Genomic DNA, 13,544 nt, shown 5'->3' on the forward strand with positions numbered 1-13,544 from the left:
TTTCCTCTTAATGAGTACCTGAAAGGAGCACTGCATTGTTATCTTTTTTTTTACAATATAATTTCTACCTGCAAAATAAACATTTCTATAGTTTGGCCATTATGGAAATAGGGCCTTTCAAGTATTTCATTTTCCCATATTGTGATGTGATATGTGAAGTTTTTCTGTATTTTCTTTTTCTAGGCTTGCTCCCAACATAATCTCTCCACTTGTCAGCCCCCTGAAAGCATTAGTTCCACCTTCCCTATTGCAGAAACACGGCTCTCCGTCATCACACAGCCAGTCACCAAATGGGCAGCAATTTTCTGGAATACCAAATAAACCATATGCTCAATTTCAAAACCAGTCTGTACAGCAGGGATCTCAAGGTAACTCTTCCCTCCATTTTTTTTGTTTGTTTGTTTGTTTGTTTTTAACTTTCCTAATTCGTAGTTAGGGAGAAAGAATTAAAGAATTTATTTCAGTTTTTGCATTTTCAGCCAATACTGTCTTATTAAGGGACTGCCAGCATTTCAATGGGAACTCCAATTCTTAAAGTGGCTTTCCATACATACAGAGAAAAATTTTCAGACTAGTTCATGCTGTAATATGTGATCATAATGGGGAAGGCTATCAGAATAGCAGATTTATTGCATTTATTCAGGTTTTTCTCTAGTTGGCTACTACCTATGCACCTCATCTGACTGGTTTATCCAGCCTTCTGTCAGCTTGGAGAGAGTGACCATACCAAAGCAAGAGCCATCTAGTCCCAAAATACACAGGCTGAAGCACACACACCTTGGCAATGTCCTGCTTAGTCCGCTGATAGTGATGCGCTAGACATGAGTTTAGATAAAGAAAAATTATTTTCCTATTTATTATTTGGAAGACTGGCATCTGTATTATTTTATATAATAATAAGCAAAGGCAGTCTGTACCACTATAGAGTGCCAGCGTGACTGGAGGACAGGAGTGGGAGCAACTAAGCAGCTGTCCCATTGCTTAATTTAAAACATTTTTTGTTCTGAATTACTCAGCCTTTTAAATTGGGAGCTTATTTACCTATTCCAGAGTTCTGCTGCAGGAACTAATTAAGGTTTCTGCAATTTTTGAGGTATAAATTAGCAAGAGATATTATTATCACAGATTCTTCCAGTAACAGGAGCTTGCATATTTAAGAAATATGTTATATAATCCAGATGGTATGCTACTTAAGTGTGGTAAATATTCATGATAAAGAAGTGTGCAGGACATCTGTCTGGTTGCAAGTATAACCAAGCATATAAGTTTATACAGGCAGATAACCAGCTTTTTGAAACTCATTTCACAGCTGTACTGTCATTTGTATAATGTCATTTTTGGCTGGCAAAGTATCACATGTGATCAATTTACCAGTGGGCAAAATAGGAGGTTTACTTTCTCTCAATATATACTAAGGCTAGGTCTGAAACACAGGAGCTGAACACAAACCCAGTGAGCAGTTCACAGCTGTAATGGGGTTCAGTATCCCAACAGTTCCCTCTGCCCTTCATTCTCTGAGGAGTATTTTTGCTCTTTGGTTGGACTGACTTAGTCTGAAAAGTTAAAGCATATTATATTAAATGATTTGTGCTGAAGGAAAAACTAACTCAACCTGATGCTCAACAGATTATTCAATTTAAAAAGATTAACTCTGTAAGGCAAAAGTGGCAGATTTATGATAGCATATAATGATATATGATTATGTTACTATAATGAGCTAAATAACTACAAACCACAAGAGGAAAGTTTAACAGCTCATTACTATGGCAGAAACAAATGCATAGACAGAACAAGTTTTGAACCACTTAAATAAATTGACTTTATTCCTTAAGAAAACCACATTTCCTTTTGAATGAATTGTTGCTTTCTAAGTGTTATGTCGTGTGGTTTTGAAAAGCAATAATTTTCCACTTTGGCCGAATGTTGAAGTATTATTATAAATTCATTATGGAAATGGTCATTCAAAAATCAATTTTGATTAGCAGCCTTTGAAATCAATTGATCTGTAACCTGTACTTAGCTGTACTTGCTCTACATCTTTTTTGCACCTCAGTTCATTAATAGCACATTTTTCTAATGGAATCTGTAGTAATTTGGGAGTTTTGAATTTTTGCCGAAAAAAGGAGCACTATGTAAGTCTACCTGTAGAACTAGGCGTCTGTATAGAAGCATATAAACATTGTGGATCTGAAATTTTTAGAAGACAGCAAGCTTCGTCAAGCTGGTAGCAGAAATATTGATAATGAAAGAATAAGCTGACATTATTTATATGTTTAAACCTAGTTGTAGTAAGATCACATGGAAATTATTACATGCTGAAAGAATTTGGCAGGCAATGGAATCCTGTAGTTATTTATACCTGACATGATTTCTTGTCACAGATTTTATGGAATTTGAAAAGCTGAGATTTATTTGCACATACATGTAAATGACATGACATAACAAGATGGCATTTAATAGGCATATTCCAATTATTTGCTCATTACATCATTCATTTTAAAGCTGCTTGAAGTTTTCTAGGCCATGCCTTAGAGAAACAGAGGCAGCCAGAGCAGTGTGTGAAGTGGCTAACTGCAGCTTTTCGGTCACAAATTATTTCAAAGCAAAATTTTAACTAAATGTTATGTTTGGAACTCAGTTTATTCCTTTATTAACTGTTATATTTCTACATCTACTGTACATAAAACATTTAATAGTGATCATTTAAACTGACAGGACATTTAGTAAATTCTTCACTTGAAAATTAACCTCAGAAAATTTTTTATTTAAATCAAAACTGAAGGAAAACCTGAAATCCATGTGGAAAAAAAAATATTGGTGAAACACTTGTTGCCAAATTGGTACTACACTTTTACTCTCCTAGAAGCAGGGATGTTTGCACCAGACAAGCCTTCTTGCTTACTTCATATTTTAACCACTGAAGGGAGTCTTTTTTTAAGAACTTGTAAAAAATGCTCCATGTTTACTTTACTCTAATCAACCATATGTGGCTGTTAATTGAACCACTGGTTACAGGATTTTAATCATATCTTAATTCCTAATACTTTTTGTGTAAAGCATTTCAAAAAATCTAAAGGAACCATAACTAAATGGCATGAACCAAAAGCACCTTTGTTTCACGCTGCACATTTTAAAAATGTGTAAATGCAGTAAAGCTCTGACTTGTATTGCACATGCAAATCAAACATTGTATTGCCTGCAAGCAACAAGTTTCATTTCCTGTGGTTGTGTAAAATGAATGAAACCTTATCTGGCAAGAGCACCCGTTGTTACAAAAGTCCTTGTGGTTGCTTTAACTCACGTGGCCTTTCCATCTCTTGTCTAATTACTTTGGTTTTCGGGAACACTTAGCATTTAAACAAGCTGGCAGTTTTCCCTTTTTAATAGTATAAAAGATGTATGAGGCTCAGATCCTCTGGAACAGACTGACTGGCCTCTTGAGTCATGCCAGGCTACTGAAGGCCATCAGCAAGAGCCAGCCTACCTGGTACCACAAGAAACTCTCCGATTGTGCCTCTGAAGCAGCGGGTGGGAGTATAGAAGTTATATAAAAAGTCATGGAAAAAATCTTACTGACATAGCAACTCACTGATGCTGCAGTTCTTCAGCCTGGAGCTGTGCAGTCACTCCAGGACTCATTTCCACTTTCCGAGATTAACATTCAGCTGGCTACATTTTGAAATATAGCTTTTAATACTGCAAGCACAATTCTTCCTACCCAAGTGTTGTTTCATGCCCAGTTTAAGTGCAGGGAACATCACCAAATTCTTCCTATGCATCCTAGTAGTGGAACTGCAGATGAGGTTCACCAGCTGCAGCTGCAGTTCTTTAGTGTTTCAGATGTAAGGCCAAAGTGCTCCTGAATAAATGGCTGCCACTGACACTCCCCATGAAACCTCCATGCAGTCAGGTAAGAGGTTATTCTGAAGATGAGTCATGTCAGCACACAGAAGAGAAATAAAAATGCCTGCTGACAGCTTTCCAACCAGGCAGTGAACTGTCTGGTGTAAGATCCCTGCATAAGGAATAAACCAGGCACTAACTCAGTCATCTTCTCAGTGCTCGTCTGTGCAAGAGCTGTCTTGAGCCTCTACCTCTTTCTCACCTTTTGCAGTTGCAAAAGCTGTCAGGAGTCTCTGTCTTTCTCCTTCACCTTTCAACCTGAAGGAAGCCGCTACCTGCCTCCTCCCATAGCCATCCCTGTGCCTTTTTCCACATGCACAGAATGCCTTCCATAAAGCCTCTATCCCTTTCTTGCAGGGTCTCACTGTCTCATCATTTCTATGAAGCTAATGAAAAAGGAAGTAAGCTTTCATTCTACTGCTCAGGTCAGAAGGGTTAGAAGTCCCCGTTTTCACGTCATGGTTTGTTTTACCTGACCAGTGTTCCTGCTGCAACCTTTCCCTTCCTCACTCTATCTTTTTTTCTTTAGTTTCCTACCTGCATTTATCACATCTGCAAGCGCATTGGAACAAGAATGGTGTATTCCTCTATTTTCTTTGGGAAGCATTTAGCACAAATTTTGTCCCAGGGAATACAACAGTGCAATAACACTGGTATTTTCTTACATCGTGTCTCTTCATTGGATAGTTCCAGTAAGACTTTTTGCACTGCCTTTTCCAATTATCACACAGTGATGCTGAGGGATAGATACTGCAGTCCAAAGGAGAATTTGATTGCTTATGGCAGTTCTTTTCCAGACTTCTGATTCTGAGGCAGTTCTCTGCTACAGGTATTCTTTCCTGAGCAGCTAGACAGTGTAACTTAAAACACTTGAAAAGAAACCTTTACCCATAGGTCTTGAGAAAACCCTGGATCCAACTAGTTTCAATCCAGTTCTGTCATGCTTGGCTGTTCTCTGATTTTCTAAGCCACTGTGCCAGCCCTGTAGATCATAAAGATATTTAATTGATTTAACAAAGGCAAGCCTGGGAGCATGACGAAAGGGCAGCAATTACAGAGACAGAGAAAATACACGTCATGCCTTCCCTAGAAGTGATGTGTATAGCAGACATTCTGGAAAAGGTTCATTTTTTTTCTCTAGCAATGTATATAAGTGCTCTCTGCAATCCAGTTGGCTCATCTGAAGCCAAGTGTCTCATTTTTTTTCACTGCTCATCTCAAAAGGATATATTTTTAGAAGGCTTACAGCAGGGAGTTCGTGTTTTGTAAACAGAAAAGTCAGGATAATTATCAAAAGCCAATCAATAAAACACTGTACCTAAAACCACATCAAAAGGTGGCTTTGCTACCTCTCATAAGAGCTCTTTGGTTTTTTGAGCCAGACTCTCCAGGCAGTAAATAGAGGTGGCTGTCTATTTATTTCCAGGAAGGACATGCATCATTTAATACTCAACTTTCCAAATTTCTGGGCCGCCTTCTACATAGCAGCAAATATGAACAGCTTTGGTACAGTGTGCATAGTGTCTTTATCTAATATAGTCATCCATTAGTAAGTACTTCACCAATCGTGGATATCAACAATTTAGGTATTTTGTGGTGGAGGATCACAGGTTCTCAAGAAATGAATCATCTAATCCTTGCAGATTCTGCCAAAACACATATTAAACTGTGAAACTGCAGACCAAGTCTTTCACCACTTGATGAGTTCATTGCATTTCTACTTAAGAATTGCCTCACTTAGCCTTACTTATTACCACCTTAGAAAAGATGACCAGAATGAACAGACAGACCCTGAGCTTTGCCTGATACTATCTACTTGGTCAAACTTTGGTAGTAAAGGGAAAATGTAGACAAAGACAGATCTTTCTTGACAGGAAAAAGCTTATATACTGCATGATTTGTAAGGCACAAATTCCACCCTATACAGCACCAAGGCGCTCTGGTGATAAGCACAGGTATTTCATTTCCAAACAAACAGGCTGAATAGCTGCACAACTGGCCTAGCAAGTTGCCTTCCACTGGTGAGTGGAGCTGTGCTGACTTCTATCAGCTGAAGATCTGGTTGTGTCTGTGTTTGACCAAACTACCTGGAGCTCTTACAGTAGTTCCTTAGGAAAAGTTTCAGTCTGAGGGAAGAAAGACAACAGTTCCATATTTTTTTCTGGCAATTAGAGGAGAATCCTGATGGCACATTCTGCTAAACTTGAAGCCTGACTTGGTTGGCTTCAGTCGCATATAAGGGAAGGAGCATCATTTCAGAAGGGACTTTCAGAGAAGGTAGGAAAAGGGATAGTTCATATGAATGTGCAGTTAATGTGTGATGGACGTGGAATCAGGAAGAGATTATTGAGGCAGGAGGAAGGAAGAGAATTAAATCAGGCCATGGTTGATGTAAATATAGTGGCATGCTTTGAGGTCATCCTTATGGGAGCAAATAACATTTTCTTTTAGGGTGTTGGCACAAACTTGTAAGTTGTAAAATTCCTTCCCCAGCAATTCATTTGTCCTTTACTGTTAAATTACTTCTTTTGTTGTGTACAAATCATTCACAGCTTCTGCTGGCAAAAACCAAACTGCTGGTCCACTGGTAATAGGATACTTTAAAAAAAAGCAGGACATAAGAAATGTAGGGTATGTGGGGGACAACAGTCAAACATGCCCCAAAAGCAGAATGACTGAGGCAGCCAGAGACCGTACAGATTTATCTTGGCACTTTTCATAAGCAAGAAGAACCTCTAGCTGAACTCAAAGTCTTCACCTGACATCTGTCTGGAGTCAGTCCTGCACCTCTAGTTAATTTTACTTGCAGACTGTGGCCCCCTGTGTTCAGTGAAAGGGGTTTCATTTGAAGTAAGAGCAGTGTGAGAAAGGAGAGGTTTAAGATACTCTTAAAGGTATTTCGAATAAATAGCGCAGTCTCCAGCAGTGCATAATGCACACTGGATGGGAAAAGACTTTACTCAACTGAAGACAAAGCTGTGCTATTCATTTACATATTGCATTATTGTATTTAAATTAAAAGTAATTCATTATAGACACATTCCATTAGGAGCTGAGCATCCTGGACCTGATCCAGTGGAGTACTTACTACTTAGCTTTGAACACAAGTGGGCTATTGACTGCGTTCAGCTGATCTATTGCTTGAAATGAAGCACATCCTTGAGATTTTTGCTTGATGGGGATCACAGTCCACAGCACCTTGTGGGACCGAGTCTGATGTAGCTTTTATATTACTACGCCTTACAGAATAGCATGATCATTTTTCCATAGTTAAAACTGAGGAACTGAAAACCCCCACAATAGTAATGAAATACTGTGACAGAAATGGAGCTAATACCATTGCAGTAGTGTTAAAATGTGTGTGCAATATCTGTTTTCAGGTTACCAAGGCAGCTTTCACTCAATACAAAACTGTTTCCATTATGGAGACTGCTACAGAACAATGGACCAGTCTGTCACCAGTGATGTGCTCACAGGGGAATCCCATTGCTTTAATCCTCTGAGACAGAATGGCTATCACATACTCAATGCACCTTTAGCTTCAACAGGTAATTTATTCCACCTATAAAGAATTACCCATATGATATTTTTAGCAGGAGGGGAAAAGAACACATTTTATAGTAAATGTTATTACAAAAATATGTTTGCATAAGAAACTCAGTCACTGAAATTCATTTGCATCTATAAAAATCCCAGAAGGAAAGCAAATTTGTTTTCTTTAACGCTCCTGTGTTTGACTGATGGACAAATTCTCCTTTCGTTCTGCTGGAGATGTCATAGGCAACACACACCTTCAGGAGAGCTGACAAACAAGACACTTCTCACATATTATTGTGTGGGCTATGCATTGTACATCTTCTCAGGCAGGCTTTTATAATCAGATCAAAGGAAGGAAGATAGTTAACACAACTCTGAAGAAAATAGCAGCAGCAGGGACTTCCTGTCCATCTAAGAATAAACGGATGGCTTTGTTTTGCAATACTGATGTTTACCAAAATGGAAAGGCACTGCTTGGATCAATTCACCTAAAAATATTAAGTAGTTTCTTTTTGTTCAGAGTTCCTTTGTGTTTGTGCTGTTGCACATTCATGACAATTGTATTCTCCTATTTAGCTACATATTTGCATAATGTAAAATTTGCAACAAGTTATTATAGCTAGATTACTGTAATACTTCAATATTTAAGTATTCATTTTTATAAAGCATTTTTTTCTACTTTTAAAACCACAATTAAGAATTGACAGAATTACTGAAATCAAACAAAATGTGAGTATTGTCAGAGCCATGAAACACTACCATTTACTGCAACATTTACTTACGTATCTTCAAGAAATTTTTCTTCATGTCTGAATTCAGGAGAGCATCTCAGTTAAGGACAATACTGGAAACATATGTTTAAATGCTTTTTGAAATGGGGCCTGAGTCAGACCACAAAATTAGAGTTGACTTTCCTGTTTGTTTTGTATTAAAGGAGACTCTGTTCAGAGAGAGCATGGATGCATTTGTCTGGTGTTCCATACTAGAAAGTGTATGCATCAGTAACGAACACAAGGGAAAAGTTTAAGATGAAGTTTCAACTTCAGCTTTGAATTCTTTTGTGTTATTCATAAGTTTGATGTTACTAAAACATAGTTTTTTCATGTTAACATCAAATTTCAAGTTTAGATTGACAGCCTGCAATATTTAAAGAACAGACTAAATAAACTTTCCAAACGAAATTGTAGGAGCAAAGAATAATACTATGGCAAGACACCAACTTCAACAACAGTCGATTTTTCTGTCTGGGGCTAAACTATTATGAAATGTTTCTGTGTAATATTTTTGTTTTTAGAGTGGTTATGAGGTATGCAAATACTTAAAAGGCTGAAACATAAATATATATGAAATATATAAATCTTATCTCATCTTTTTGTGTGTAAAATAGAACCATTCAGGTTTGCAAGATTCATCAAGGCTATGCATTAATTTTTTTCAGGCTTTTATAGCACCATTAATATTAAATGAGATCTCATCTCACAGGAATGCCAAATGTGACTGGCAAACAGCTGTTCCATGAATCACATTAACAGTCAATAAATTTTTATTTTCTGTTCAGGACTTTGGATAGTTTACTCTATCTGGAATCTAATAATGATTTCTGGGGTGTATGCTTATCTTGGGTTTTGTCCATCTGTGGTTGTGTATCCACCCTGTATACAGGCTCATCAAATAGAAATTAGCATAACATAAACACTTGCAAAACTTATCAAAATACTGGTCACTCCACTTGGACTGACGCAGCACAGGGCAGATAAACAGGCCAAGTTCGTCTTCCAGAGACTTTGCACATACGCTGCATGCCAGATTTCTGCAGACAGCAGAATTTGACCTGTAAACTAACAGTAAATTAATACGTCATAGGAAAATGCAGAAATGTAAATAAGTAGAGAATTTGGTCTCAAACAGTAAAAACATACCTAATAGTAAAATACCTATAATTAAGTTCTAAGGACTGAGCCGACGGTTCTTTCTGAAATCGGGACTGGCTGTCTAAGACTACAGGATCTGTCGTTACTGCTGGTGGTGCAGTGCCACACAGCCTGGAGGCCTCAGTTAAGCCCAGTGCAGCGTTTGATTCAGCCATATCTAGACACATTTGCCTGCAGAGTTAGGCAGGTGGAAGAGATGAGAGAAGGGCTAAAGAGAAGAAGGAGCCTCATTTTCCACATGGGGAACTGAGGCACAGAAAAACGGTTGTTTCCCAGTGGCTCCAGAGAGCTCCTCCATCAAGCAGAGAATGGAGCCAGGTCCCAGTGGTTTACCCACGAGGGTCAGCCATCCATACATTGACTTGCAATTCACACAAATGTGATTTGTAAGAGATTTATTTTCTACATCAGGCACTTCGTTCACCAGCATGTTCTTAACTAGAAGAATCTTGTTCCATGTGTTGCCCTCAGCTGACTTAATGCTGATGATGATTATTAAAATTGTGGTAGGTGGGCTCTGTGGGCTGGGTGCAGGGTTCAGAACCTTGTGCTGAAGCTCACACAGACACTTTTCTAAAGACCCAACCCAAATCAGGTGGTGCAGGGTAAAACAGAATACGTATGTTAAAGGATGAACATAAGGGGTCAATGTTTCATGCAGTGGTTTGGGGAGGGGGTAGTGGGGTGCGCTGAAAAACTGTTGAAGGAGAGGGCTTAGGAGATTGCCCAGCCCCCAGGCAGACAGCAGGGCCATGGGGCAGACAGGAGGGTCTGGGTGGTGTGAGGAGAAGTGCAGGCACAGGGACAGATGCAGAAATGAGAAGGGCAGGGAGGGCAAGGGGTGAACACAGCAGGGGTGAAGTAAGGAAAGAGCTGGCCTGCAGTAAAATGAGTATGTGCATATAAGCCTTGACTGGCCGGCCGGTTGCAAAAGCAAGTTATAGTCAGTCATAATAGGAAATTTTCATGTCCTTTGGAGTAGACAATAAACCCTTTGTTTCAGACTCCCTGGCACTCCAGCTGCCATAGCACCTGGTAGCAGGCAAACCTGTTCCATTCCACAGGGATGCACAGCTCAGGGAGGCTTGTAACATCTGTGGAAGTTTTGCATTCTAAAAGGAGAAGGACAGAGAAATCCTTCCCCACCATAGTGGCTTTCTGGTAGCTTGGCAAGCACCAGCCAGCTCAGCCAGGTGAGGAGCCAGGAGCATGGTGGGCTTTGGTGGGTTGAGGACAACATGGTGCGCAGCTCCTTCCACACATCCTGTGAGCCTGACCTGACCCAGACATGCTTCCGCAGACCTCACTTCTGCAGCATGTGGGGATCCAATAAATGTAGGATCCACATTTCTCCTGGATCTTAAGAGCAGCTGGGAGACACATGGAACATTTTTTGTAAGTGCCATTAAAATGAAAAAAAAACCACACAGAACAAGAGGACTACATCACTTTTAGTGCACACTTACTAGGATCCTTGCCCACTCATTGTTTTGACATCCTATTCAGATAATGACTGTAAAGTCCCAAGAGAGTCATACTCTGATACTTGCACTTCACTTGCAAATGAGTAGCTTTCCGCAGAAATGAATGGGAGCTTCATCTACTATGACACAAATGCCCACAGAGGTTAGTTTGTGTATCTCCTGGGTAAGGCTTTGATGGTAAATCCTATTGTCTTTTCATTAACACTGTGCTGTACTGTATAATCCCAGGCCTCAAACTACGCTTCCTTCCTTATATGTACGTGGTACTAAATCATGTCCATACAACTTGTCATGCTTTCAGGCTATGATGCACTCTCTGAAGCACAGTGTGTATCTGAAGACATGGTCTCCAGTGGAACTGATGAAAATGGATTCTTCCAAAATGGCGCCTTTGATCACTGCTTGAATCACATTCCTTCCATCTATACAGATACCTAAGAGCAGTGGTGACCTTGTTTCCTTTATTATACCTATAACTGTATATGTAATAACAAAGGTGTTGTTCAAGTACTTTTATTTAGTCTGTATCCCTATATGTGCTCATTTAAATAAACACCTCACATTTACCAAACCATTTTATACATGAATAGTCTGTATAAGATAATATTGGAACCTGTTCCTTTGCTGTGGCACTTTGAAATTCATGCTTTAAGGGAATGAGGAGCATTTCAAGCAGCTTGTTTTGTAAGTTCTTTCAGTAAAGTGTAAATGTAAGTTATATAATAAACTTGTAAAGAAGGGTTGTTTTTTTTCCTGGAAAGTATGTTCCAATTTGAGAATGTTCCCTTTAATCAGTTTTCATTTAACTAATTGGTCAAATCTTTTTTTTTTTTTTTTTTTTTAACTAAAAGGATTTTTTTTAATCACAGACCTCATGTATATAAAGATCTTCATTTGCTCGGCTGGTTTTATATTTTCAGTTTTACAAGAAAGCATTAAAAACTGAAAACAAGTGTACTGTCATTTCTTAACATCATCAGTCTGCCTGATAAATCCTAATATTAGATTCTTAAAATGCCTGAGAGTGATTTAAACAAAGCAGTGACATTTCAGTAACTGTGAAATTAAAGCAGTCCAAGCATACGTGAAGAAAACCAAGGGGCCTGCAGACTCTCAATGAAAGGACCAGAAGCCTTGCAGCACAGGGCGGCACCTTGGGCGGTGGGTGCCCACCGGCCCTGCCCCATCTCCCAGCCTTCCTGCTGCCCCTGCCATGCTGGGTACATCAGCACACACAGCTGTCCCAGCAGTGTAGGGGAAAATTAAATGCAGCTGTGGTTGTCTTTTTGCCTCCACAAGTAAATGTACGGCTGCATCCCATGTGAGATCAGAGGCACATTAACGCTGCACAAACACAGAGCGTGGGGCAGGTTGCCCGATTTCTCCATTCACAAGACCCAGCAGCCACTCTGAACTTTCCACTTCAGGCACACACTGTGGAGAAGAGCAGGACAACTTTGGAGGGTTTTCCTCTGTCCAAAGCACTTGTAATCAGTGTCTTCTAGAGGAACAGAAGTCACCTGCAATAGCTTGGTTCCCTGTCACTGTGGCCCTGACCCCACTGGGCTTTATTTCCCACTGCTGATTCCTGGGAGAGACAGATGTCCTGCAAGGGGACAGGCACTCCCAATGTGTGCCAACGGAGGTATGTTAGACATGAGCTCCTGAAAATGTCCCATGCTGGTTTGGGAGAAAAATAAGGAAAACGTAAAAAAAAAAAAAAGAAGAAAATTGTTCTCATTTGCATAGTTGGGTTTAATAAGGCACCCTAGGAGCAACGTATGGTTATCTAAAAAGCTTTTTTCTGTCTAATACACAAACCCCAACCTCAGGAAATGCTGCTGCATGCAGAATCTGATGTCCTGCAAGTGTGGGTGTAACCTCACATGACAATAAAAATCCTAGCTGCCCTTGGCAGTGTCCAGCTGTGACTGGCTGTGCCTCCTGCGCCCGATGCCAAAGCGCTTGAGCTTGGCCACAGGGCAGAGCTCTTGTGAAAAGGCTGAAGGGCATTTTTACAGCAGGTCCCAGAGTGAAGTCTGCAAAAGGACACCATACCCACACCAATAACAAGCCATTCCCAGAGGCCAGTTCCCACACCACCATGTCTGCAGCAGCAGAGATGCCACATCAGGCACATGGCAGCCTGAGGAGGCTGTCCTGTGCCCATCCGAGGCAGGGGTGCACACCTGAAATGCTGCTGATGCCTGAGTTTTTCACCACCAGGCAACTCTTCACAAGCACCATTCACTAAAGGATGCCCAGATTGTGCATCAGTCAATGTCTGGCAAATACCCCTTCATTTACAGCTCAAAGGTACTCACGCTACCGTGGGGCACCACTGAAAAGTTCACACTCTGTTGAAACCAGTCAGTGACTAAGGACAATACTTTCTTTTTTTTCCTCTCTTCTCACCATTACCAGGATCTGCTTGGCAACAGTGTGCCCATGGAGTGCTGTCAAGAACCTTCTCTCATGCCAGGTATGCCAGCACCAAGCCTGATCTCTTCCGTTTTCAGTTCTGTAATCCAATTAGCTGCTCCCCAGAGAAGAGCCTAAAACAAGAAGCAGCTGCTGGAAGATTTCTTGCCACCCCCCACCCCCAAAGGACTGACAGAAAAATATCAAGCACCTGGCTTCAGCAAAATAGCAAGTTCTGCAGGAAAAAAAAATGCTAAATTCAGTGGCA

The 13,544-nt window shown here is 40.1% G+C and overlaps 1 protein-coding gene across 1 annotated transcript in view; it reads left to right on the forward strand.

The window, feature by feature from the left end:
• Positions 1–11,745, forward strand: part of GLIS1 (GLIS family zinc finger 1) — a 207,064-nt gene extending 195,319 nt beyond the window's left edge. The window contains exons 9-11 of the mRNA XM_049809178.1: positions 184–368; positions 7,284–7,451; positions 11,157–11,745. Of these exons, the coding sequence (XP_049665135.1) occupies positions 184–368; positions 7,284–7,451; positions 11,157–11,293 (490 nt within the window). The 3' untranslated portion in view covers positions 11,294–11,745. The remainder of the gene's footprint in view (positions 1–183; positions 369–7,283; positions 7,452–11,156) is intronic.
• The last annotated feature ends 1,799 nt before the right edge of the window (positions 11,746–13,544 follow it).

This window comes from Accipiter gentilis, chromosome 8 (genome assembly GCF_929443795.1).
Source record: "Accipiter gentilis chromosome 8, bAccGen1.1, whole genome shotgun sequence".
Classification (NCBI taxonomy): domain Eukaryota; kingdom Metazoa; phylum Chordata; class Aves; order Accipitriformes; family Accipitridae; genus Astur; species Astur gentilis.